The sequence below is a fragment of the Orcinus orca genome, chromosome 4, assembly GCF_937001465.1.
Source record: "Orcinus orca chromosome 4, mOrcOrc1.1, whole genome shotgun sequence".
NCBI classification, from domain to species: Eukaryota; Metazoa; Chordata; class Mammalia; order Artiodactyla; family Delphinidae; genus Orcinus; species Orcinus orca.
The window spans coordinates 19,233,258-19,259,744 of NC_064562.1; the positions used below are offsets into that span (position 1 = coordinate 19,233,258).

A 26,487-nucleotide genomic window follows, 5' to 3' on the forward strand; every position below is an offset into this window, starting at 1 on the left:
TAAAGCTCTTGCAAGGATTTCAGAATTCGCTGGTACCTGACCCTAGACATTTCCCACTGTGAAGTCTGCAAGTCAGCAATACTAAATGCTTACATTACCTAAACATATTCTGCTCTTTCATGCTGAGCCCTCTGTCTGGGAAGCCCAATTTTCCTTCTGTCAAACTCCTCTTCATCCTTTCAATTTAGGTATAAATATTTGCTTCTAAGTAACAATCAACATAATCACAGAATGCAAATCTCAGGTTAAACAATGACAATTTCTCTTTTAGGTATTAGTTTTGGATGTACTTGTTATCCTCTCCCCTTCCCTCCTTTCTTTTTCTTCAGAACTATTGGAGAGATGGAGAATAAATGGTTCAGAGACCCTTCAATCTCTCTCACACTCAAAAGTCAACCAGCATATTCTTCAAAGATCTGTTTTTCAATGTCCTTGCAGGAAGGGAAGGTAGCAAATATAAAATAAATGGTCATTGACAGCTCTAAATCTTTTCTGCTATTCATTATAGTTTGAAGACTTTGGAAGGATAACACCAAATGCCTTAGTATTTCCTTCCATTAATGGAGGAGTGTACTTCACTCCAGCTTTTCTTTCACTTCTAATTTTCTGATGCTTGAATTCAGGTGCAAAATGACATAAAGATGAAAAAGACTAAGAAAAGTTCAGTGAAACCAAGAGCTGGTTCTTTGAGAAGATAAGCAAAATTGACAAACCTTTAGCTAGACTTAACAAGAAAATAAGAGAGGGCTCAAATAAATAAAATAAGAAATGAAAGAGGAGACATTGTAACTGATACCACAGAAATACAAAGGATCATAAGAGACTGCTAGGAACAAATGTATGCCAACCAACTGGACAAACTAGAAAGAAATTTTGGGAAACATACTACCTTCCAGGACTAAATCAGGAAGAAATAGAAAATCTGAACAGACTGCTTACTAGTAAGGAGATTGAGTCAATAATCACAAACCTCCCTGCAAACAAAAGTCCAGGACCAGACAACTTCACTGATGAATTCTACCAAACATTCAAAAAAGAATTAATACCAATCCTTCTCAAATTCTCCCCAAAAATAGAAGAGGAGGTAACACCTCCTGATACCAAAATCAGACAAGGATACCACAAGAAAATAAAATTACAGGCCAAGATCCCTGATAAACATAGATGTAAAAATCCTCAACAAAATATTAGTAAACTGAATTCAACAATATATAAAAGGGATCATACACCACAATCAAGTAAAATTTATTCCAGAGATGCAAGGATGGTTCAACATCCTGAAATCAATCAATGTCATATACCACATTAACAAAATGAAAGCTAAAAATCATACAATCATCCCAACAGATGCAGAAAAAACATTTGACAGAATTCAACATCTGCTTATGATACAAGCTCTCAACAAACTGGGTATAGAGGGAACATACCTCAGTAAAGGCCATATATGAGAAGCCCAGCTGACATCATACTCAATAGTGAAAATCTGAAAGCATTTCCTCTAAGATCAGAAACATGACAGGGATGCCCACTCTCGCCACTTTTATTCAACATGGTATTGGAAGGCCTAGCCATAGCAATTAGGCAAGAAAAAGAAATAAAAGGCATCCAAATTATAAAAGAAGGAAAACTGTCACTATTTGCAAATGAGATGATAGTGTATAGAGAAAACCCTAAAGCCTCCACCAAAAAAACCTGTTAGAACTAATAAGTAAATTCAGTAAATTTGCAAGATATAAAATCAATATACAGAAATCTGTTGCATTTCTATACACTAATAATGAGTGACAAGAAAGAGAAAGAAAACAATCCCATTTACCTGAAACCAAAAAAGAAGAAAATATAGGCAGTAAGCTCCTTGACATTGAACTTGGTGATAATTTTTTGTATTTGACACCAAAAGCAAAAGCAACAAAAGCAAAAATAAACAAGTGGGACTACATCAAACTAAAAAGCTCTGCACAGGAAAAAGACTATCAATAAAATGAAAAAGCCACCTACTAAATGGAACAAAATATTTGCAAATAATCTATCTGGTATGGTGTTAATATCCAAGGTATATAAAAACTCATATAACTCAACAGCAAAAAACCAAACAATTGGATTAAAAATGGGCAGAGGACCTGAAAGACAGTTTTCCAAAGAAGAGCTCCAAATGCCCAACAGACACATGAAAGGATGCTCCATATCATTAGTCATCAGGGAAATGCAAATCAAAACCACAATAAGATACCACCTCACACTTGTTAGAATGGGTATTATCAAAAAGACAAGGAATAACAAGTGTTGGCAGGGATACGGAAAAAAGGGAATGTTTGTACAATGTTGGTGGGAATGTAGAAATTGATGCAGCCACTATGGAAAATAGTATGGAGGTTCCTCAAAAATTAAAAATAGAACTAGCATATGAGCCAGCAATTCTACTTCTAGGTATATACCTGAAGAAAACAAAAAGCTAACTGGAAAAGATATATCCATCCCCATGTTCACTGCAGCGTTATTTACAATAGCCAAGATATGGAAATAAACTAAATGTCCAGATGAATGGATAAAGAAGAAGTGGTCTATACATACAATGGAATTTTATTCAGCCATAAAAGAGATGAATACTTGCCACTTGTGACAATATGGATGGACCTCGAGGGCATTATGTTAGGTGAAATAAGTCAGATATAGAAAGACAAATACTGTATGATCTCACTTATATGTGGAATCTAAAAAAAAAAAAAAACGAAAAACATAGATACAGAGAACAGAATATTTGCCAAAGGTGGAGGTGCCGGGGGGTGGGCAAAATAGGTGAAGGGAGTCAAAAGGTACAAACTCTCAGTTATTAAAAAAAATCCTGAGGATGTAATGTACAGCATGGAGAATATATTAGTTAATAATATTGTATTGCATATTTGAAAGTTTCTAGGAGACTAAATCGTAAAGGTACTCATCACAAGAAAAAAAAATCAGTGTCAAAAGAAATACTTAAGTCTTCATGTTATTTCCCAATCTCTCTCTCAGCCATGCTGAAACATGGAATTACCTAGGAGATATTCAGTATTTAAATTTAGAATGAACTAAAATTCTTCTTGCTTCAAAGCTGTAGTTATGACCCTTTAAGGCAGTTAGACATCTCCCAAAACACTGTAAATTATTTGTTTATGGTGAGTAGTAGTTTTTTTTTTTTTTTAATTTTTGGCTGCGTTGGGTCTTCGTTGCTGCACGCGGGCTTTCTCTAGTTGTGGCGAGCGGGGACTACTCTTCGTTGTGGTGTGCGAGCTTCTCATTGCGGTGGCTTCTCTTGTTGTGGAGCATGGGCTCTAGGCATGCAGGCTTCACTAGTTGTGGCATGCCCTAGAGCACGTGGCCTTCAGTAGTTGTGGCTCGCGGGCTCTAGAGCGCAGGCTCAGTAGTTGTGGCACACAGGCTTAGTTGCTCTGTGGCATGTGGGATCTTCCCAGACCAGGGATTGAACCTGTGTCCCCTGCATTGGCAGGTGGATTCTTAACCACTGCACCACCAGGGAAGTCCTGAGTGGTAGTCTTTAAACATCATTTTTAGATAAGAATTGTCTGATGATTTCTGACTTGCTTTTGTTCCTAATAAATCTACTGAGTTATTTGTTGACATGGCAAATACCTCAAAGAGCAAGACTGGAAAAGGAAACCAGATGCTTTACTCTCTCTTTGCTCATGTGTTAGTTTTGTTTACGAGTTATTCAGCAACCTCTGGGTTCTTTTGATGACTGTGGTAGGGCTGTGCAAGATGATCTTCTGGCCCTTGGATCCCAAGTGAATGAAATGAGTAAACCAGGTAGACATATATGACAAAAAATTTCATCAAAATGGTGTTTGGCCTCTAGGGCCCCACTCTAGTTTTATTCTTGCCATACTAATTTTGGTTTCTCTTCCTATGCAATGGTCCATTTCCTGAATGTTTGCTGCGTATTTGACAGATAAATATAATTTGATATACTTCAATAAAATGATCAGTTTCACATTTTTGGAGAATACTTAATAGAGGTTATTTGTGCAATAATCATTTGCTAACAGAATTAAGTAGTCAGGTGTCTAAGAATGTAATTATTAAATACATACTTGCTCTTACTCTACTTCAACTTCTGAGTAATTTTTTTTGTGTGTGGTACGCGGGCCTCTCACTGTTGTGGCCTCTCCCGTTGCGGAGCACAGGCTCTGGACGCGCAGGCTTAGCGGCCATGGCTCACGGGCGAGGCCTCTGTGCAACCAGTAGGATTTTATGCCCACTATTGTGACATGGGCATTTAGAACCATCTCTTTTTCCTCTGAATCTCACATTATCAGCACCAATATAAAAACATTGGCGCACCCAGTAACGTGGGAACGTGGTGTTCCATGATGTTAGGACAATCTGAAAACTTAGGGACATTCTGAAAGCTCCCCTAACCCTCAATATCTCCTTCAGTATCTTTGACAAAAGAATTAAACTGTTCCCTACATTTACGTGGCACTTCATAGTTGACAAGCCTTTTCACTAGCATCATTCCATCTAATCTTCATGAAGCTGTAATGGGTTGGTAGAGTAATTTTTTAAAACAATGGATAAAATGGGTTTAGAGAGGTGGAGTAATTTACTGAAGGTCACAAATAAGTGGTAGATCACTTGCTCTAAGTCTAGAGTCCTTTCCACAATATCAAACAAATTGTAGACATGGAAACAAATCACACTTTTAAAGATAGCTAAAGCTCCTTAAAGGAATAAGTTTTTCATTACACGTTTAGAGATGAAGCTCAAAGTGCAAATCTTCCCCTGAGAAAGCACTAACAAATGGGGACCATAGACTTTCACATGTTCAAAGAATTAATTCCAGGGTTATAGGCTTAAGACGTGGTAGTTAATAGAAAAGTTCTAGTTTGAAAAGATTTTTGCAAAAATGTACATCTCTATGTGTATAGACATCTACTTAGAAAATCTATTGCTTTGGATGTTTGTGCCATTTCTTAGTTACCCTTTTTACACGCTGTGTCCACAGCTGCTTTATTCCCATCCCTAGACTTCAAGCCACCGTATTATTTTTAATTACCTTATGACTTATTTTCAGTCAATTGTAATAACTAAGATCATTTAACCAATAAAGTACTTTCTTGAGTAAAAGTTATAGACTTTTGGAATATGGTTCCAAGAGCAGTTCAGTTTTCAAATTTACTATTCAAACCTCACATTTATCACAGGTAGTATGAAACTGTAGTATAAAAACACTTCCCTTCACCTTAAAAATATGTGACATTTCCCTAAGAAATTCCCTGCACTTAGAAGTTCTGGACCTTCTCCACTTATAAATCTGAGTGTATCCTTTCGCAGACTATGTGTAGTTTTTACTGTAGGGTTTTGCTACATTTCATAAAAAGGAAAATACAGACAGTAGAAGTACAGGTAGAAGACTTGGAGCACAATAGTCCATCACATGTATGTTGGGGAATAAGTATCATGAGGACTTTCTCAATGACTAAGGCTTCAAAGACTAAGGGTGGCAAAGATACGAAAAGTGCAGAAACTCAAAAGAAATACCTTTCCTCAGTGGGAAAGATGACACGATTCAACATGAGTAGAATGATTAAGAAGGAGGGTTTATTGGACTCAATTACCCATATGATGGTTCATCTGGCTCTTACTTGAATTTTAAGCATTTGCTTAAAAAATGATTTCACATTAATTTTATTTCTTTTGGAAAGCCCCCATGTGTAATTTATTGGTGGTATCTCTGAAGAATAGAATTATTGATGATGTTTGGCTGATGTTTCAGATGATGGAGGAGCCGGAAGACTGCTACAAGTGAAGCCACGTGTATAGTCTCAAAATGTCAGGACGGTACGGACACTGAAACAGAAAATAAAAGATACTAATTGTTTTAATGTTTAGATAATATACACTCTTCCATGTGAGAATACAAGGAGCACTTGATTTGTCTCTTTGAAAAGCTATCTTTGTTTCCTGCTATTTCATTCCCAGCCGTAATGCACTCAAGTCAAGTAAAACGTCATCTCATCTTTTCCTGTTGTGTTTTCTCCAACCTGAAGCTCTATTATATCCTGAATATGACTGCCATTTAGGCTTCATTATGTATTAGATTTTCAAAATATAATTTTTGAGATCCCACATGCCTTGTATAATAAGGAATACAAAATAACAATGTGTAATGATATGTTCATGCTGTTGTCACATACTATGTAGATGTTTTTCATGTATTTTATCATTTAAACTTCTACTTAAACAACAATGCTAGGAGGCAGTTTCTAATATTATTTCCATTTTAGCGATTGTAGATACTGAGACTTGGAGAGACTTGCAACTTTCTTTAGATCACACATCTAGTGTGGGATCCTGGGATTTAAATACAAATACAAAGTTGCACAAATTACAAGATGATAGGTAATGTGCCTAAAGGTGCTGATAGTGTAATAAAGTTAAGACCATGTTGAAAGTTTAATAGAGCTTTGATAAAGAAATGTTTAAGGAGACTTAGAAGTAGAAAAAAAAGAATTGATTTGTACTGGGTGAGACTTTATTCTTGGAAAGATCAGAAATGTTACATTTTACTGGAACTAATGTCCTTTCCAAAAACCATCTTCTGATGGGTACTTTAGAAAAAGGTGGTCTTCGTATTTAAAAAATATATATATATATGTGTGTGTGTATATATATAATATATATGATAAATGTATGTAGATAATTTAGAAAGTAAAGGACAGTATAAAGAAGAAAGTAAAGATAACCTGTAATCCCACAACCCAGAAATAATCAGTGTTAATATTTTCTTGAATTTTGATCAACTTTTTCTAAACATATGCAAGTTTTTATTGCTCTTATTGAAAACTTGGAACCATATTGTATATATAAGTTTGTTTTCTCTACTCTATAGCCTAAAATTACATCAGGAGAATTTCCCAATTTAATGAAATCATTTCTTTTTAAATGGCTTCATTGATTTCTAGTACATGTTTGGAATTTATTTAACTATCCCCTTAATGTTAACCTTTGGAATGTTTCCAATTTTTGATATTATAGATGAACATGCTTAAACATATGTATGTTGGCATATCTCATAATTTCTGTAGAATATATTCTCAGAAATGGCATTGCTGGGACATAGGATCTAAGTTTTATTTTTTTGTTTTGTTTTTTTAAGGTTTCTGATACAAATGACCAAACTGCTTTCTAGAAAGGATGTAATCTGGTACTGTTTGGATGCTAGTTTCTTTCCTTCCTCAATAATATTTATCAGACTAAGTGCCTAGTATGTGTTATGTGTATGGGTGCTAAAGAAATATTGTTTAAAATTGAAAACCTCATGAGAAGAAGGGTGAAGCTGCAGAAAAAGCAGGGACTATGGAACAAGAAGGGGAGAGTTAGGTAAAACTGCCTATTATTAATTGTGCCCCATATAGAAATGCAAATGATAAAATTCTTCTTTTTAGGTGGTTGTAAAAGTTAAACGTTAGAGGTGGAAAATGGAACTGGCTTGTTTTCCTAAGCTTTGAAGAACACGTAAGATTTAAAGATTTAAAATAGATTATGTACCCTTCCTCTTTGCAATAATTTTTATTTGTGAAAAATTCTTTGTAAATGGAAAAAAGGAATAACAATAATAGCATTTTAATGAAGAAAGTAATATCTGTATAGAAAATAATGCCTATATAGCTCCACCAGCTCCCATAATGAGTTTTGGGGATGTCTTGAATGTAATTTAAATTTATAGCTATTAATAGTCAACCCTTTTAGGTGGCTAGGCAGGGGCTGCAGTAACTCCACGTTATAATATGACTGTGTGTCTCATTCTTTTTCCTTGCAAAGGTAAGAGTTCTCTTGTAAAGAAGGCAGAGGGCTCTGATCATTCAGATTTACTGTGACCAACATAATTTGGCTTCAACAAAACAGGCAGTGCAAAGCATTTAGCTTCTCACAACATGATCTTAAGTGTCCTACATGCAAAGATTGAACTGGGAATGGAAAACCAAGGTACTGCACCCTTGCTTTCTCTCATCCTTCTACCTTTTTTTCTCTGTTAGTCAAGCCGCACCATGAAAAGAAACTTAAAGTCTACCTCTTTCCTGAGCGAAGCAGGTCAAATCCTTCATTTATTTTTTCAAAGGGTAAAACATGGGTTATTAATGGATCCAGTGGAAACTTCTTAGCCATAAAATCAGCCACAAGTTTGGGGACAGAATCTTTACTTTTAAAGCCTGAAAAGGAAGTGACATCAATGTTAGATTCAGCCAGATATGAGGAGAATTGGAGAGGAGATTTTCCACATAGAATTTAAATGAAAGTTTATAAAGTGTCCACAGACTACTATTACTGAGGTTAAGAAGAGATGGTGTGTTTCAATATCCTTTTGCGGTGGTTTGACTTTTTAATACAATCTCTCCAAACAAACTAGGGTCCTTGGTTATTAGTTCTCTCATAGAGAAAGTATAGTACAGATGGTTATTCTCAAAGTGAAGAAGAAGATTTAACAATTGTCTAAATTGGGGCAGTGAGTGCAGACATAGATTATCGCTGTGGATTTCCTGGATCCTCCTAGGTATTTCAGTGCATTGTGCAGTCACAAGTATCAAAGGAGATGATGCTGAAAGATCCTTGTTAGTTTATGGGGACTCCATTAAAGTCTATCTTGGGACTTTCTGTGTGCATTAGTTCCACATCTAGTTGATTTGGAGCCTATAGATACAAAGGAACTTTAGTTTATTTTTAAACTACATTGCGTTTTATTTTTTTTAATTAATTAATTAATTAATTTTGGCTGTGTTGGGTCTTTGTTGTTGCGCGCGGGCTTTCTCTAGTTGCGGTGAGCGGGGGCTACTCTTCGTTGCGGTGTGCGGGCTTCTCATTGTGGTGGCTTCTCTTGTTGCAGAGCACAGGCTCTAGGCGCACAGGCTTCAGTAATTGTGGCATGCGGGCTCAGTTGTGGCTCACAGGCTCTAGAGCACAGGCTCAGTAGTTGTGGGGCACGGGCTTAGTTGCTCCGTGGCATGTGGGATCTTCCTGGACCAGGGATCAAACCCATGTCCCCTGCATTGGCAGGTGGATTATTAACCACTGCGCCACCAGCGAAGTCCCTACACTGCATTTTAAAACCTGGCCTTGTCACTTGTAAAAAGGAAGAAATCCTGACGTTAGTAAGAATTTGGCCCTCAAGCCTAACTACGTACCACCAAAAACAGCTCCTTTCCAGGTACGTCCAGTCAACAGCAACATGGGGTTCATAGGGAGATTTTCGGCACTAGAAGCTATTCCTACAATGACACTTACTCCATATGCTTCTTGACAGCACAACAAGGCAGCCATCTGGAATAAAATTAATATGTAGCATCATTAAAGTGGATTTTCTGGTAGTCCCAACTTATGATACACGGTATCGTGTAATATGGATCTAGCTAAATTGTGTGTGTGTGGCGGGAGGAGATTATGCCTTTTTCTTCATTCCCCATTATTTCCTAAAGCCACTAGGTGTGGCTTTAGAAAATGCCCAGAAAATATTTTTGAGTGAGACAATAGATGAATGAATTTGTATGTTTGTATGTACTTAAGTCTTCTTTAGAAAATAATAAAGTGGCAAATATCATTACATATATGTAATCTGATTCCTCAAATAAAGGTAATGTTTATCATCACATGACCCCTGGGCAATCTGAGTTAGTTAACTCATTCTTCATTTACTTATTAAGATATTTTGAACTCAGTACTTTGAACCAGGTATTTTGATGGTGAACAAGATACAAGGTCAATTACATCATCAACATTTCTCTCTTTCCCACTTCACAGTCTCCCTTTTTAATGGATCCCCATTTCTACCGCCCATTTCTAGTGGACACTTTTTTCTTAATTTATGTACTTTATTTTTTTACAGTTTTGTTGAAGTATGATTGACAAATAAAAATTGTTTATTTTTAGGTTGTACAATGTGATTTTTTAGGGTGAACAATGTGATTATTTAATATACCATGTGAAATGATTACCACAATCAAGTTAATTCACATTCATCACCTCACATAGCTACTACCTTTTTTTGTAGTGAGAACATCTGAGATCTACTCTCTTAGCAAATTTGAAGTATACAGTATAGTAATATTAACTATAATAACCATGCTGTACATGGAAGTCTCCAGAACTTACTCATAACTAAAAGTTTGTACTCTTTGACATCTACCCATTATTCCTCCCCCACTCCTCCAGACCCTGGCCACCACTGTTCTACTCAGTGGTTCTAAGAATTTGATTTTTTTAGTTTCCACATGTAAGAGAGGTCATATAATATTTGTCTTTCTGTGTCTGCCTTATTTCACTTTGCATAATGTCCTGCGGGTTATTCCATGTTGTTGCAAATGGCAGGACTTCTTTTTTATGGCTGAATAATACTCATTCATATGAATTATATTATTGAATATATTATTGAATAGAATACATATGAATATATATATTATATATACATCACAATTTCTTTATCCGTTCATCCATCAATGGACATTTAGGTTGTTTCCATATCTTGGCTATTATGAATAATGCTGCAGTGAACATGGGGGTGCAGATAGTGATTTCTATATTCTTTGGATATATACCCAGAAGTGGGATTGCTGGATCATATGGTAGTTCTATCTTAAATTTTTGGAGGAACCTTTATACTGCTTTTCATAATGGCTGTACCAATTTTACATTCCCACCAACAGTGCACAAAATTCCCTTTTCTCCACACAATCTCCAACACTTGTTATTGCTTGTCTTTTGATAATAGCCACTCTAACAGGTATGAGGTAATATCTCTTTGTGGTTCTGATTTGCATTTCCCTGGTGATTAATGATGTTGAGCACCTTTCCATATAGTTGTTGACCTAAAATGGGCATGTTTTAAATGTGCTTTTAACTCCTGTGTGACTTTACTTTAAACTACACCTATTACTCTGGAACTTGAAAAGAAAGCCTTTCCCCTCCAGTCAGGTTTTTAAGCAGGTTTGCAGTAAGAAAGTCATTTAGGATCCCCCCTGAAATATATAATTATCAGTCCTTTGATTTTGGAGTATGACATTTGGAAGACCAGAGAACTTTAGAACATGTGGCTATCAGACATTTAAAACAGTCCAATTCCACAAGAGAAAATGGAGGGGAAACCATAGAAAAATGGCCTAAGGAGAAAGGCTAGCGCCTTGGAAAAAGTTGGATTGTATTGGAACTTCAGTCATCTATGGCATATTGTCCCAGGTCAAGGCTGCAAAGAGCTTTACTCTTTAAGTGCTGCTTCTTACTACCAACACTGCTGGGACTTACTGGAGAACCTTAAAAGGGGGCTTTTTTTTGTTGGTCTCTGGGGGTGTTTTCATTAGGATTCTAGAGAATTCTGGTTAGGTGAAATGTAGCTAGGGATGTGTTCTCTGTTGCAATTGATAATTGTAATTATTTGAAAGTAATATGTATATTTTAAAGACGATGTAAGTGCTGCAAGATTGCAAACAGTACTGTACGTTGATGACCCCAGCTGACATTTATTAATAAGAGCTTGCTACTGACAGGTGGCACGTGCTAAGTATTTTACATGTTTATTTCACTTAATCCAGAAACAACACTATGAGATACATATCACTTAAATTTTTTTGGTGGAAAAACCTGTTGACTTTTTAAAGTATTCAGTTCAACACACAGATTCGGATGCGTATTATGTACCAGGCACTGTGCTGCGTGCTGTGGTAAAACGGCATATTTTCTGTTAATAAAATGATACAGAGCCTAAAGTTGCTCATTTTTTCTTTTGGCCAAAATATGATCTCCATTAAAACCTATAAAAATCGTCAAACCATTTTTTGTTAAGAACGTGGGGGAAAAATCAAACTTGCCAACTTGAAACCAGAATTTATATTCTTTATATTGACTTGAGGTTGAATTTTTTGAACTAAAAATTAAAATAAATTTATGATGGCTCAATAAAAAAACCCTCTTCTGTCTCTAAAAAGGAAATAATACTTGTGACAGTTATATGTAACTGATGGAATGAGATTCCTCATAATAATAATTAAGCAATCCAGGTAACAAATAGGAGATGGAAAATTGCCATAGTTTAAAAAATATTCTTTATATATAATGTTTATATTCTGCTGCATAAAAGTAGACTCTAGAATGCAGAAGCTGATGTCTCAAGGCATTTCAGGGTACATACCATGGTGTCAAAACGACCGATGACTTCAAATGAAAAATCCACACCTCCACCACTCATTTCCTTCAGCACCTCCTGGATGGGTTTCTCATAGTCCCGAGGGTTGATGCACTCAGTGGCACCCACCTCTTTGGCCTTTACAAATTTGTCTTTGTTGATGTCCACTGCAATGATCCTGGCTGCTCCAGCTGCCTTACAGCCTATGATAACAGACAGACCAACTCCTCCGAGGCCAAACACGGCACAGGTGGAGCCCTGGGTGACCTGTGTTTTCAGAAAATGCAAATACAGATTAATGGCTGTTAGAAAGAGCCTAAATTGTATAAAGTGCCATGCTTTTCCCTTGTCAGGAGCGATTCAAACTATGTCCATCTGTTTTCAAAACTTCTTTTGGCTTCAGCTGCTTCATGTTTAAAATGAAGGGGTTGAATTAGATCAGTGGTTCTCAAATTTTGCTAGACATAAGACTCACCTGGGGAGCTTTGAAAAAAAAACTCAACACCCAGGTCACAGCCCATAAGCAATTAAATCAGACTCTCTGCCGGTGAGACCAAGTCTCCAGGTGACTCCAATGGGAAACCCAAGCTGGGAGCCAGTGGACTGGATGATCTTTGAGCTCTAAATGCTAGTGACCCCCTCTTAAAGAGAATCTATTGATAGCCAGCTTCAGTCCATCACACATACACAAACACAATTTTGGGGAAATTAAATAATAAGTAGAAGAGAGGAGACTGAAAAAAATAATCCAATTGAACCCTCAATAATTAACTCCTTGTTTCATTAACTTTCAGTAGTCATGATCAGTATAATGAGAGCAGAAATTATCGGTGAAGCATAGAAGAGTTATCCTCGGCTTAAAGCAAACTTAACAACAGGGGAAATTTAACAGGTAAGTTTAAGATAATACTGCTTGGGACCAGTGTGCTCTGAGTGGGTCTTTATGTCTGCTTTTTAAAATACACTAATGAAGAATAATGCAATGAAAAGCTAGTCTGTACTTTAATAATGGATGAAATTCATCGTCACAAGTGCTTCTTGGCTTCTGTGTGTAGGTTCAGTTGGACCACCTGCTCAGATGAGGCAATTGCACAAGGGACTTAGTGCTAGGCTCACAGAAATTTGGAAAACACGTGCTCTCAATTGTTTAACTTGCCTAAGGAACTGTTTAATAAACCTAATCTGCTACAGTTAGCCTTCAGTGTGGGTGAAATGTTCCTCCTGTCCCAAGTAAACATTCTGTGGGGCACCACACCACTTTTTTACCTTAGAAAAACATGAGGCTTGTGATTGTGATTTAAAAGTGCTGGTAATTATGTATTATGGTTTATGATTCAGCAGGAGTTTTGAGAAAGAAGCTAGTCACAGCTGTCGTATTAACCAGTTGTGAGATTTTGGGCAAATAGCTCTATGTCTCTGGACCTGAGTTTCATAAAATGAAAGGATACTACTAGATTTCCAGCCTTTTGGGAAGAGGAGCCTTTAAAGAATTTCTCCTTAAAATCTACCACTTCTGAAGTGTGTGTGTGTGTGTGTGTGTGTGTGTGTGTGTATTTGTGGCAGGGGTGGAGGTATAGCAGTGGAATAAATGCTTCATGCATCATTGCAGCTTCATTGCTTTCCTCGTAGAGATCCGTAGAGTGGGTGTGTTGGCGACCCTCAGTTTGGAAGTATATCGGAATATCAGGTAAGGCTTTGAAATCTACTGTTGGTCATAATTCTGGGAGTAGAAGATCCATGGACTAGATACTCCTCAAAGGCAACGCCTTCATTTCTTTTACTTTTCCTGACTCAGAACTTAGTGGAAACTGCTGTGTATGGCTCATGTTGGTGCTAACTACAAAATGAATGACAAAACGAGCTCCCAGCTCTAAAATTTAGTAATCCCATAGAAAAACACATGTAGAAGAATAATTATTGAAAACATCTTTACTTTCTCTTAGTTAATTATCAACAGCTTTTCATTTGTGATTAACAGATAAATTTTCTAGGATGCGCTCTCAATTCCTTCTGAGGGCATTTTCTACTTATAATCAACAGACTCGATTCTATGGAGCATGTCAATATTATTACGGTGGTGGGGGGAGAAGCTATCAGTAAATCTGTGTAGCATGATCTCTGATTCCTGTGAGAAGCTGCTCTCCTTTTAGCTCCTGACAGTCTGAGTGTAGCTGGTTTTATCACCCATTGTAATTCCTACCTTGGCAACTTTGACCGCAGACCCATAACCAGTAGAAAATCCACAGCCAATGAGACAGACTTTCTCCAGCGGTGAGTCTGCATCAATCTTGGCCACCGACATCTCATCCACCACTGTGTACTGAGTGAAGGTGCTGGTGCCGATGAAATGGTAGACGGGCTTCCCTCTGCAGGTGAACCTGCTGGTACCATCCATAAGGGTCCCCCGAGGCTTGGTCATACTGGTCAATGCAACACACAGGCACATGAGGGTATGAGACAGGAGTATAACTGATGTGCAAATTCCTTGGCTGCATAAGGAGAGTATCAGAAACTTACCTGTTTTTCAGGCAGAAATTGCCTTCCGGGTGTTTACAAACACTGCACTTTCCACACTGGGGAACAAAGAGTGGGATGACTTTATCACCTGGGGAAGGGGGTAAAACAAATACTTCTTAAATTTCTACCCAGGAATTAATAGAGCTAGAGCTTAGAACTTACACATATGTATTAGAGGCACTTGACTTTGAAAAGTCTCCAACAATAGGGTCCAGTCAGCACTATGTCTTGGTCATTGCCTGCCAGCATCGTTACCAGTTTGGGTTTATATATGCCTGAAGATGCCCAAAGAAAATGCAAATGTGGAAACCAACATGGATTTTTAGAAGTGGTTCCACTGTGTTGATAGTTATCTTTTATTGTGTGCCCTTTCTCTTGGGGATTTTATATGTATCATCTCATTTAATCCTTAATAATTAAAACAAATATTCTCACTGTAAGTGTAAATATAAATTTAAGTTGTGAGCAGGCTGCCGTAGTTCCACTAGATGATCCAGTATTTTGTAATAGTTTGGGATACAATAACAATGAGAATCTCAACAACTATTTCTTGGCTTTTCAAAGTGATTATGCTTATCTCTACTATGAAATGAGTCCTTTAAAAAATTCTTTTTTAAGGAAAACAAACAAAAATAGGACACATAAGAATTTAAGAAATGCTTTTGAAAACCTCAACCCTCAATAATAAGTTAGACACTTTCTTTTAGGATAAGAACTGACTTTCCAATGTTTGTAGCTGATAATTTGTGAATAGTTCATTTTTACTGCTATGGTGGAGGGAGCAGGGGTGAAAAGTAGGGGTGTTGGGCTTCCCTGGTGGCGCAGTGGTTGAGAGTCCGCCTGCCGATGCAGGGGACACAGGTTCATGCCCCGGTCCGGGAAGATCCCACATGCTGCGGAGCGGCTGGGCACGTGAGCCATGGCTGCTGAGCCTGCATGTCCGGAGCCTGTGCTCGGCAATGGGAGAGGCCACAACAGTGAGAGGCCCGCGTACCGCAAAAAAAAAAAAAAAAAGTAGGGGTGTCATTTATTATTAATAGATTTCTAACTAAAGGAAATACTGAGAGCTGAAGCTCAAACCAGACAACTGATTTTATTATTTTCTGTTCACAGGTCAATTAAGTATTTGGTGAGCAGGGAGGTCAAATCTACTGGCTAAAGTGATTTTTTAGAATTAAAAATATTTGTTTTTAATCATCTATACTACTTATCCAAAAGACTCAGAAAGATAACATTTAATAGATAAACTTTATATGAGATGATAGCGTGGAAATTTTCTGTTTATTCACAGTTTACCTCTAAAAATATTTATCTGTATTAATACACAATAATATTAGGATACAATAAATATTAAAGAAAAATAGTACTTGGTAACCAGTCACATTTAATCATGGTTAAAGGTAATAAAACAGATATTGTTTATGGCAGGATGCCTTCTGCTAGTTCTCTTTCATTTCCTGCCAACTAGTCTGTTTCGTTCATTCTGTGTTCAGGAAAGAAGGCCATATTGGAAGGGGAAATCAGTGAATGGGCTCTACTTCCCACCTGAGAAGAGATAATGTTGATTCAGTCATGGCCTCACAATCCCCATTGTGTGAAGTCAGTACAGAACAGGTTCCATACACTGATCTAGAGGCTCAGGACACAGACATGTTTTTTCCCTTGTCTCATTTGTAGTTTAATTTGGACCTGATAGAAGACAATGCTTAGCAACAGTAAAATGGGAATTAATTCATTATGAACTCCACCCTGGCAGGCACTGGGTCTTTTTTGATCCTCATGTATTCCCTGGATCTAACATGGTGGCTGACATCTAGCAGGTCCTCAAGAAATACTTGCTGAAGGAGAGAATACAGGAGTGCATGGATGCATACATGCCTGAGACAGGCAGGGAGGGAGGAAAGGAAGAGACCTCCAGTCAAGTCCTAGCTCAGCCTTGAGCAAGTTCTTTCATCTCTTATTACTTCAGTGTCATCATCCAGGCTGGATCATCCTGCGGTCCTGAACCAAAGCACATTCCCCAACTGTGAATTCTGTACCTGGTTTTACTGTAGTCACCCCTTCTCCAATGCTCTCCACAATGCCGGCTGCCTCATGGCCTATGATCGCAGGAAGAGGTGTGACCAAAGATCCATTAATCGCATGGTCATCTGAGCGACAGACTCCTGTGGCCACCACCTACAGGGTAAAGGGAGGATGATTAGATTCAGAAAAGATTATGGCCCTCACTCAGATGGACTTAACATACCCAGTTTCCTGAATTTGCGCTAAAGAGTTTTCACTGATAATTCCTACTCTTTCCAAATACAGATTCAATTTATACCCAAGATTATTCAGCCTAAAACCCTCCTCTACTTTCCTTTCATGCATTAAACAATTTGGAATAATCTGTGAAATAATTGTTTCTGAAATAGTTAAGTCATATAATATACAAGGAGGCAATCTTTTGTATAGAAGTAGGAAATGCAGATTAGCACCAAGAAAATAGTTACTTAAATGCTACCATCTAATGCTAATTGATTTAAAATCTGGATATATATTCCTTTGCACCTATTTTTCTGTATTAACACATAATTCTTTTTTATTTTACTAGGTTTATACTGTATATACTCTTTGGTCTCTTTTTAAAAAATTTAACAATTTATACTTACAACTTTCCTTGGCAACGAATGTAATTCCACTGTCTGGATAACCATATGAAAAGTGCCTCTTAATGGATTTTGGTTATTTTCATTGTTACTCTCTGAAATTTTTAAACCTAAGATTAAATAGAAATGGAAGGAAGTTTTACCTTAATACGAACTTCATAGGCCTTAGGGGGTGCAACCTCCACCTCCTCAATGGAAAATGGTTTTTTGAGCTCCCATAGCACAGCTGCTTTGCATTTTATTACCTGAAAATTGAACAGAAAGATGATACCAGTTTTTCCCCACCCTTGAAGTCAGGGATTGTGTCTTTTACCTTTTTACGTGCAATATCTAGCCCCATGTCTAGAAACTAACATTGTTCCACAGAAATGAAAACCTTTGATTTGCAAAAAGAATAATAGTACCTCTTTATAAAAATGTGTAAAGCAATACCACAAGGAAAGAGAAACAGAATTAACTATAGTGAGACACTGAGATAAAATGGAATATATTCTTTTACGAAGAAAGAACACCATAGGTTTTTTTTTTCCTCTAAGGATTGTTTATTGCTTCTATTTCCTAATGCAGTCCTGAAATTGGTTGTTTACCCAAAACTATTGGCTCGTACGTGAAGTTCTAAATCACTATCACTTTGCTGACAGATTCAGTGTCTGTTCACATGATACTGATTTCTCCCTTGCTCAGTTCTCCACTTAAGCCAAAATGATCTGACTTTATGATTCCCGTTACGGACTTGCCTCCCTGCCTAGGATTTCTCTCTATACATTTGCCTGTTCCTTTGATTTTCTCTCTACACGTGTTCTATGTGCTATTTGTTTGCATCACTTATTTGAAAGTTAGCTTTGGCAGCTCTGTTTTGTTATATAATTTATGTATAGGGATTTCTTCCAGATTACACTTGAGCCCAAAATTGTAGAGATTAAAACTCTACACACACACAACACACACACACACACGCACACACACACACACGCATATATTTAAAAAGGGGACAACTGTGTATTTGACTTTCTAACTAGCATAGCTTACTTACAGGTGTTCTTACAAATAAAAGTTGAACACATTTTTAGTGCTTGGGAATGTAGTATAAGACTTGTGTTCATTTTTGCAAAGCTTGTATAGTTGACAGTTTTTTTCTAGAGAGAATTAACATATTGCAAATACGATAAAAATTCAATTGAAATTTATCTGATAATTTATTTTCGTTATTTGTATGCCAAATCCTTCTACTTTGCAAAGTGTTTGTCATGGTCAATTCCACAATAAATATAAGAGTACTTGGAAATAATACACTAACGGTAGATAGGTGTTGATTAATGGGTGCCAATGATGTAGCAGGCACAAGTGGCTGTGCTGGGTGAGTTCTTGATACATGTTTGACTTTTAAACTTTACAGGGCAGTATTATTGAATTATTAGTCTTATTTTACAGATGAAAAGATTGAGGCTCAACTGATTTAGTAATTGACTAAACACTTCTCCCAGAATCACAAAGCTGGGTGTCCAAAGAATTAACATCATTTTATCTTTTCGCTACTTGATGGTAGTAAAAGATTAACAAAAGGTTAGAGGTTAGATAGCAATAACAGCAATAATAGCAGTGACTGGTATTTATTAAATTATTTCTATGTACCAGGCACTATTTTCAATGCTTTCCAGTATGAAAAAATTTAATATGAATTTATTAAATTCTCACAACCACCTTATGAAAGTAGGTATTATTGTTGCCATTTAGCATTTGAAGAACATACAATGCAGGAAGGGTAAACATAAATGAAGTGTTATCGTAGCTAAAAGTTATTGATGTTGCACCTGAGGAGTGAGAATTGATTGCCTATAATTTATAATTATCATTAATACATTTGGTTTACCCTTTTGATCTCTGAACTCTTTCAAGCTGAGTTTTGGAAAATTTAGTTTTTCTTTTTTTTACTATTCTTCATTTGAAATGTAATATGCCACTGTAAATGCTAATCAGTAATGGATGAAAATAAAGTTAGAATAAGAAAACTGACAATTGGTTACCCATAAGATTTCCAACCAATCTCATTGATATAGGCCTTTTTTGTGTCACACAGTGTGTGTAGAAACCTCAGAATCTTTCAGTTGAGTCATCATAGCAAGATATTATATTGTGCAATCAACTCCTAATACAGCAAACCTACTGGAAACAGTTACACAGGCTTTTGCCGTGAAGAAGTTAAACAACATGAATTGATTGTATTGAATAACCACATGTATTTCTCTGCACCTGTAAGCACATTGAACAAATAAACATGAATCTATGGAAGACTTAGAACCAAGTATCTCTGTTCCCAGTGCTAATAAGTGGTTCAAACTGTATCAGTATTAACTTTTTTTTTTTTTAAATCACATTGACTTTTACATGAAGAAGATGTCGTTCTTTAGCAGTGGTCCCCAACGTTTTGGCACCAGGGACTGGTTTCGCGGAAGATAATTTTTCCACGGACCGGGGGGTGGGGGAAGGGGGATGGTTTAGGGGGTAATTCGAGCGATGGGGACCAGCAGATGAAGCTTCACTGGCTGGCCTGCCTTTCACCTTCTGCTGTGAGGCCAGGTTTCTAAGCAGCCCAGGGGTTGGGGACAACTGTTCTATAGGATTTCTATGGAAATTTCCTGAATTGTGCCATAATAGGACCCTTTTAAATCAGAATTTGCATGTTGATGTTGGTTTGTTTAGTCTTGATTGTTCTAATGCTTTGAGATCAATAAAAGTTTTATCACACTTAAGTTTCCTGTACTCATAAAAAGAATATGATTATAAAGAATAGCATATATTATGGTATCTTAACATAAAGATAACTTCTTGATAAAAACATTTCATTTCTAACTTTAGACTTGAAAATTACTCATGATTGGATATACTACTTCACATTTATTTAATATATGAAATATAGACTGTAATAGGTATAATGCTATACATTTTGTTAAAGATATTTAGGTATTGCCCATCTCTTGTAGTTTAATATACCTTGTATATTGAAGCCTATATTCTATGTTGTATTTCAGTATATATTATTTCTAATTTATATATGAATTTTAAGTTATTCATTAAATACTGTATCTCTTTGTGTATTATATTAATTAGAATATAATTCCAAAAGTAAAAAATAAATTGCCTTACTTTTCCTGCTGTACTCATGTTTCTGCTTTCTCTGCAGGCCAGGAGACGTGAATTCTTACAGACTCTTCCCTGCTTAAGTATGTACAACAGATATATTGCACAGATTATTGTTTGCTTGGATAATGCCCAATTCTACACATGTGATCTGGGATCTTTAAGCCCCTCCCATCAGCTTATTTTTGACCAAGTCAAATCAGGAAGAACAGTGCACTCAAACACTGACTTTGTTTGCAATATGCTAATTTCAGGTAACATCTTGATTTCATCAGGTTAAATATTTCCCTAGATATATCTTTTTCCTGGATTACGTATTTCTCTTCTCTCAGTCCCACACAGGGTGTTCAGAGTTCTGTTTTCCCTTTGTGTGAACTAAGCTCCAACTTCTAATCCACATAATGCAGTTAGCAAGGCGGAGGAGTAAGAAAGCAGCACAAATGCCTTAGGACGGAGAGAGTTACAAGCCTGAGGAATGTGTTTGCTTCAGCACTCTCCTCCTCTTCACAGCAGAGAAGTCAGACACCAGTCAGTGACAGCAAAGGTGCTCACTGTTTCTGGCATTCCTGCTCCACTCAATACCAATTAGCACTGGCTGGGAACTTCCCTGTTCCAGACACTCAGCTGGGTACCGTGGGGTGACAATGATGGATAAGAGATGGCCTCTACCCGTGCCAGGAGGCATTATGAGGCAGTGGTTATAGCATGACCTTGCATTTGAGCAGACCCTATCCTTACTAGCTGCGTGAACTTGGTCTTGTTATTTAACTGTCCTTGGCCTTAGTTTCCTTATCTGTAAAATGAGGATGAGTAGTAGTGCCACCTGAAAAGGTTGTTTGATGGACAAATGAGTTAATCCTTTTAAAGCACTTAGGGGGCCTGACACACAGGACAGCCTTTAATAAGTGTTAGCTACAATGATCATCCATAAAAGTAAACTCACAATCTATGGGGCAAAAAGACACAGGCAACCAAGTCAGACCATCTGTGATGTTCTATATCAGAGGGAGGGCGTTCTGACTGAAGGACTTAGAGGAGGCTTTGTAGAGAGAAGACATTTAAGATAGAAACTAAATAATGATCATTTTGGCAATTAGTCAAGAAAACTCCTGTGCATTTCCGTTGTCCTTCATTCAGTGCAGTGAGTATGAGAAAGAGTTTGTTTTTTAATAAATCTCAAGTCTTTTACCAGCACTTGGAGGACATAGTGCATTCAACTACTTAATTAGATTTAGTCTGTCAACATGTATATGTTAACAGAAAGGGTATGTTTCTCTGGAATTGTCAAGGGAACAACACTATTGTCTGTTTCCAACTTTACTTATGCAGGTGTAGAAAGTCATACTAGGGTTGCACTACATCCACCAAGAGGAGAGGCAAGAAAGGTCTTCCATCTCACTGTGGTCTTAAAATCATTGAGTAGGCGCCACTTCTAAGGAATGGCCACCACCCAGCTCTCACCCACCTTAACTTGTGGAGGAGAGCAGTGCAAAGAAAGGGAGTCTGACCACTTTTCAGAGATTCTGGATGGTATCAAGGGGCTGATATGTCCTAACCAATTTGAAAGACTCATGGGATTCGTGTGTTTATAGGATAATGGAAGGATAGGGTATCAGGAATAATGTAAGATACAAATTTACAGGAAGCTAATGGCCACCATTAATTGAGCACCTACTATGCTTCCAGAACTCTACTGGGAGTTTTTCCTACATTCTCATATACAATCCTCAGAGCAATCCTACAAGGAAGATACTAGTATTATTCCCATTTTACAGATGAGATAAGAGAAGCTCAGAAATTATACATCCCTAAATATCCTTTCTAAGTCAGAAATATTGGCTTCAAGAACATCAAGATACTCAGGCTGATGTTAATAAGAGTGTTAGGGTATGAATATAATAGGCAATCACATAAGCATCAAAGGACAAGAAGTGAGTGGTATGCCCTGAAAAAGTGAAATATCAGGGCTAACTGACTATTTCATATCTTTGATTCCCTCTCCCTCTCTTTCTCTCTCACTCTCTCTTTCTCTCTCAGAACATAGCTTGGCCGTAAGTCTTCTATCTTTTGACTAAAGTCTCTCCATCAAGCAGTTGGGTCAGGTGTTATCTTAGTCTGCCTGGGCTGCTATAACAAAAATATCATAGACTGGGTAGTTTAAACAATAAACATTTATTTTTCGTAGTTCTGGAGGCTGGGGAGTCCAAGGTCAAGGTGCTGGCGGATTCTGTGTCTGGTGAGAGCCTACTTCCTGTTCATAGATGGCCGTCTTTTCAATGTGTCCTCACATGGTGAAAGGAGCAAGGGAGTGCTCTAGGGCCTCTTTTATAAGGGCACTAATCTCACTCACGAGGGCTCCACTCTCATGAACTAGTCACCTCCCAAAGGCCCCACCTCCAAATACCAGCTATTGGGGATTAGGTTCAAACATATGAATTTTGGGGAACGCACACATCAGTCTGTATCAGGTGTCCGGCCATGAAATAGTCAGTTAAAAATAGATGGTTGAGTTTATGCAGCTGTAGAGAGCTATACCATCTCTAATGGTATCATGAAGCTGGAAAGTGGCAGTGGAAGAATCCTAAACGAGGTCTGCCCAATTCAGAAACCCATATTTTCCCCACTACTTTATAAAAAGAAGGCAGGGCAGAACAGGATTTGAATAAGACATTCAGCTATCTATCCACAAAGGTGGCCCCCACATTTTATAAGGCCTGAGAAAGAACTCTTTAGCAAGGAGATCAGAAACCATCCAATCCAAATTCCTTATTTTATAGGCCAAATGACTTGGCAAAGCAATGTGGTTAATATTTACTTAAAAGATATTTGGAAAGGAAAAAGATGTAACTCTTCTCATGGGTGCATAAATAATCTAATAGCTTTCAAATATTGTGGGGTTTGGGCAAGGTAAAGAGGGAGATTAGCAACAGCCAAACATTTATGTTGCTATGGCAATATGTTTAAACTGCCCAAATCCAATACTACAAATCAAGTATTGGACTTCCCTGGTGGCGCAGTGGTTAAGAATCCGCCTGTCAATACAGGGGACGTGGGTTTGAGCCCTGGTCCCGGAAGATCCCACATGCCATGGAGCAACTAAACCCGTGCAGCACAACTAGTGAGCCTGCGCTCTAGAGCCCGAGCTACAGCTACTGAGTATGCGTGCCACAACTACTGAAGCCCACACACCTAGGGCCCATGCTCCATAACAAGAGAAGCCACCGCAGTGAGAAGCCCACACACTGCGATGAAGAGTAGCCCCTGCTCGCCACAACTAGAGAAAGCCTGCATGCAGCAACAAAGAACCAACATGGCCAAAAATAAAATATAAAATAAATTAATTAATTAAAAAAAAACAAATCAAGTATTTACTTAACATTTTACTTTGACATTGAAGCCTAAGTTTTTGAGAGAGTTAAAGTTATCTCCTTTTCCCCCAAGTTAGAAAATATTTTGGCAACTTTGACCCCTGATCCTGACCTAAAGAGCATGTATAGAATGTTTAAAATATTTGTTTGTAGATCTCCTTGTGAAGGTCTTAGGAAATAATCTCAGAGAAGTGTTAAGACAAAGCCATGCAGATTTTCTTGACAGTTTTCTCTGAGTTCCAAATTCGAATTATCTGAATGCGTAGCAGATGTTTTAGTGAAATATTATGGATCAGTATGCTGAAGTGCTACTCAGATGATAATTTTTGAGATGATGCAGAAATAGAAATATTATGTAATGATTTTTTAAAAATTGAAGTATAGTTGATTTACAGTGTTGTTTTAGTTTCAGATATACAGCAAATTGACTCAATTATACATATCTATCTATCTACCTATCTACCTATCTATCTGTCTCTATCTTTTCTTTTTCAGATTCTTTTCCCGTATAGGTTATTACAAAATATCAAGTATAGTTCCCTGTTTTATACAGTAAGCCCTTGTTGGTTATCTATTTTATATATAGTAGTGTGTATATGTTAATCCCAAACTCCTAATTTATCTCTCCCGCCTTTCCCATTTGGTAACCATAAGTTTGTTTTCTGTGTCTGTGTCTATTTCTGTTTTGTAAATAAGTTCATTTGTATCATTTTTTTAGATTCCACATATAAGTGATATCATATAATAAAGTAATGCAAAATGGCATGAATTCTGCACTTTAAATAATATGAAAATATGTACCAGGGAAAGATGCAATCTACACACTGAAAACAGTTGTTTAACCATGAAGAATCTATGGTGATTTTCCACAGGATAGTATTTTTTTTAATTGATCATCACATTATATTACTAAATATAGCCAAATTTTATTGAGTGATTGCTTTATTAGTGCTTTATTTACATTGTTTAGCTTAATGTTTATTAGGAAGATATTATCATACATCACCCTTTGTAGATAAGAAACTGAAGATAATACATTAAAAAGTTGATTGAGGTAAGTTTCTAAGAGGTTTTCTTCAAAGTTCTTAATAAAGAATAATAACGATGATACTAGTAGCTAGCAATTACGTAGATTTAGCATGTGCCAGGCACTAAGTGCTTTATATTTACTAAAACTTTTCAATTCAATCCTATGCAGTACTACTATATTCCTTTTTATAGATGAGGAAACCGAGGCCCAGAACCAGGTTCCCCCGCCAATGTGGGGCAGAATCAGGATTCGAACAGTTCAGCTCCAAAGTCTGCACTCATCTGTTTACTGCTCTAGTCCCAAGGCTTCGTGAAAATAGCAAAGAAAGAATGAAAAGAGAAATTACAAAGGAAAAATTAAAGTATGTGTGATAAATCCAAAACAACTCAATGTTCCAGTGTGAATGCGTGGGAGAAAGTGGTTTTACTGACTAATAGGGGAGGTTGATTTGAACATGTTAAATTTTAGATAACCTTGAAATATTCTGAGTGGAATGTCTGGCTGGGAAACATGGGAATGTAACAGGCAATATAAAATGCCTCAATAGGTAGATTCGAGAGTGTGCAAAGAGAGGTAAGAGAACTTCTTGTTTTCAGTCTGGCACGCAAGAAGCTTGGAAGTCACCACACCATCCTAACAACAAGTAATATGCTAAACAAACTGAGAAATCAACAACTCTTCTTAGAACCATAAGAGAAATGAGGTCTCAGGGCAGACTGCTGCCCCCCAAATTGGAGAAACCAATTGGAATACAGAGGATCACAGCTGACTGGAGCAGCGACTGCCAGGGAAACCAGCACTGGGTAGGAAGACCTGAACTGCAACTGAAGAATTGCTGAAGGCTCAGTTAAAAACGGAGACAGTTAAACAACTCCAGGTGGACTCAGAAGGAGACCTCCACACTTTTGTGAGTTTTACCTCCTGGATCTCAACCGGATTCTCAGTTATTATTGGAGAAAAATCCCCTCCTGCTTCCTGCAGGGGGGATGAGAAGAGGAACCTTTTGAAATATGCCAGCATATTTTGTTCCTCTCAACAAGGCCTTCCCTCAGGAGCAGCTATTTAACCAAAGCCTAACCTTCTGGAGTTTTTATCAGAGCCTAAGTTACCTGGGGGAAGGGAAATACCCAACTCCAGCCAGCTCTAGCCATCCTGTCTCACCTAAGGGGGGTGGGAGGGGGACTGAGAAGCCCTGATGAAGTTCACAGTGCAGGGGCACAGGCTCACTGAAAGACTCATAGGGCCACAGAATCCTTCCCCTCTCCCCGCACCTTACCACCGCATTACTAAATCATATTTTCATCAGTTCCTTTTACCCAGCAGAACATGTCCAGATATCAAGAAAAAATTACAAGGCGTACTAAAAGAGACAGAGGAACCAGACTGTAGGAATCAGACTCAGATATGGCAGGAATGTTGGAATTATTGGACTGGGAATTTAAAACAACTATGATTAAGATGCTAGGAGCTCTCATGGATAAAGCAGACAGTGTGCAAGAGCAGATGGGCAATGTGAACAGAGAGATGCCCCGTCCTTCCCTAGAGGGAAGTCAGGATGAGTGTAGTTTGGCATTAAGTAGGTATAAATGCTTTGCTGTTAATATTGATCTATTGTAACGATCA

The 26,487-nt window shown here is 37.5% G+C and overlaps 1 protein-coding gene across 1 annotated transcript; it reads right to left on the reverse strand.

Annotated features, from left to right (window-relative positions):
- Positions 1 to 4,222: 4,222 nt before the first annotated feature.
- LOC101275805 (alcohol dehydrogenase E chain) lies at positions 4,223 to 20,563 on the reverse strand. The gene is made up of 9 exons (XM_004263553.3): positions 20,473 to 20,563; positions 17,472 to 17,573; positions 16,720 to 16,858; positions 14,681 to 14,768; positions 14,364 to 14,583; positions 12,170 to 12,430; positions 9,177 to 9,312; positions 8,069 to 8,207; positions 4,223 to 5,844 (listed from the first exon to the last, which is right to left on the reverse strand). Exons 1-9 carry the CDS (start codon positions 20,488 to 20,490, stop codon positions 5,820 to 5,822), a joined length of 1,128 nt encoding a protein of 375 aa, XP_004263601.1. The 5' UTR covers positions 20,491 to 20,563; the 3' UTR covers positions 4,223 to 5,819.
- Positions 20,564 to 26,487: the final 5,924 nt, after the last annotated feature.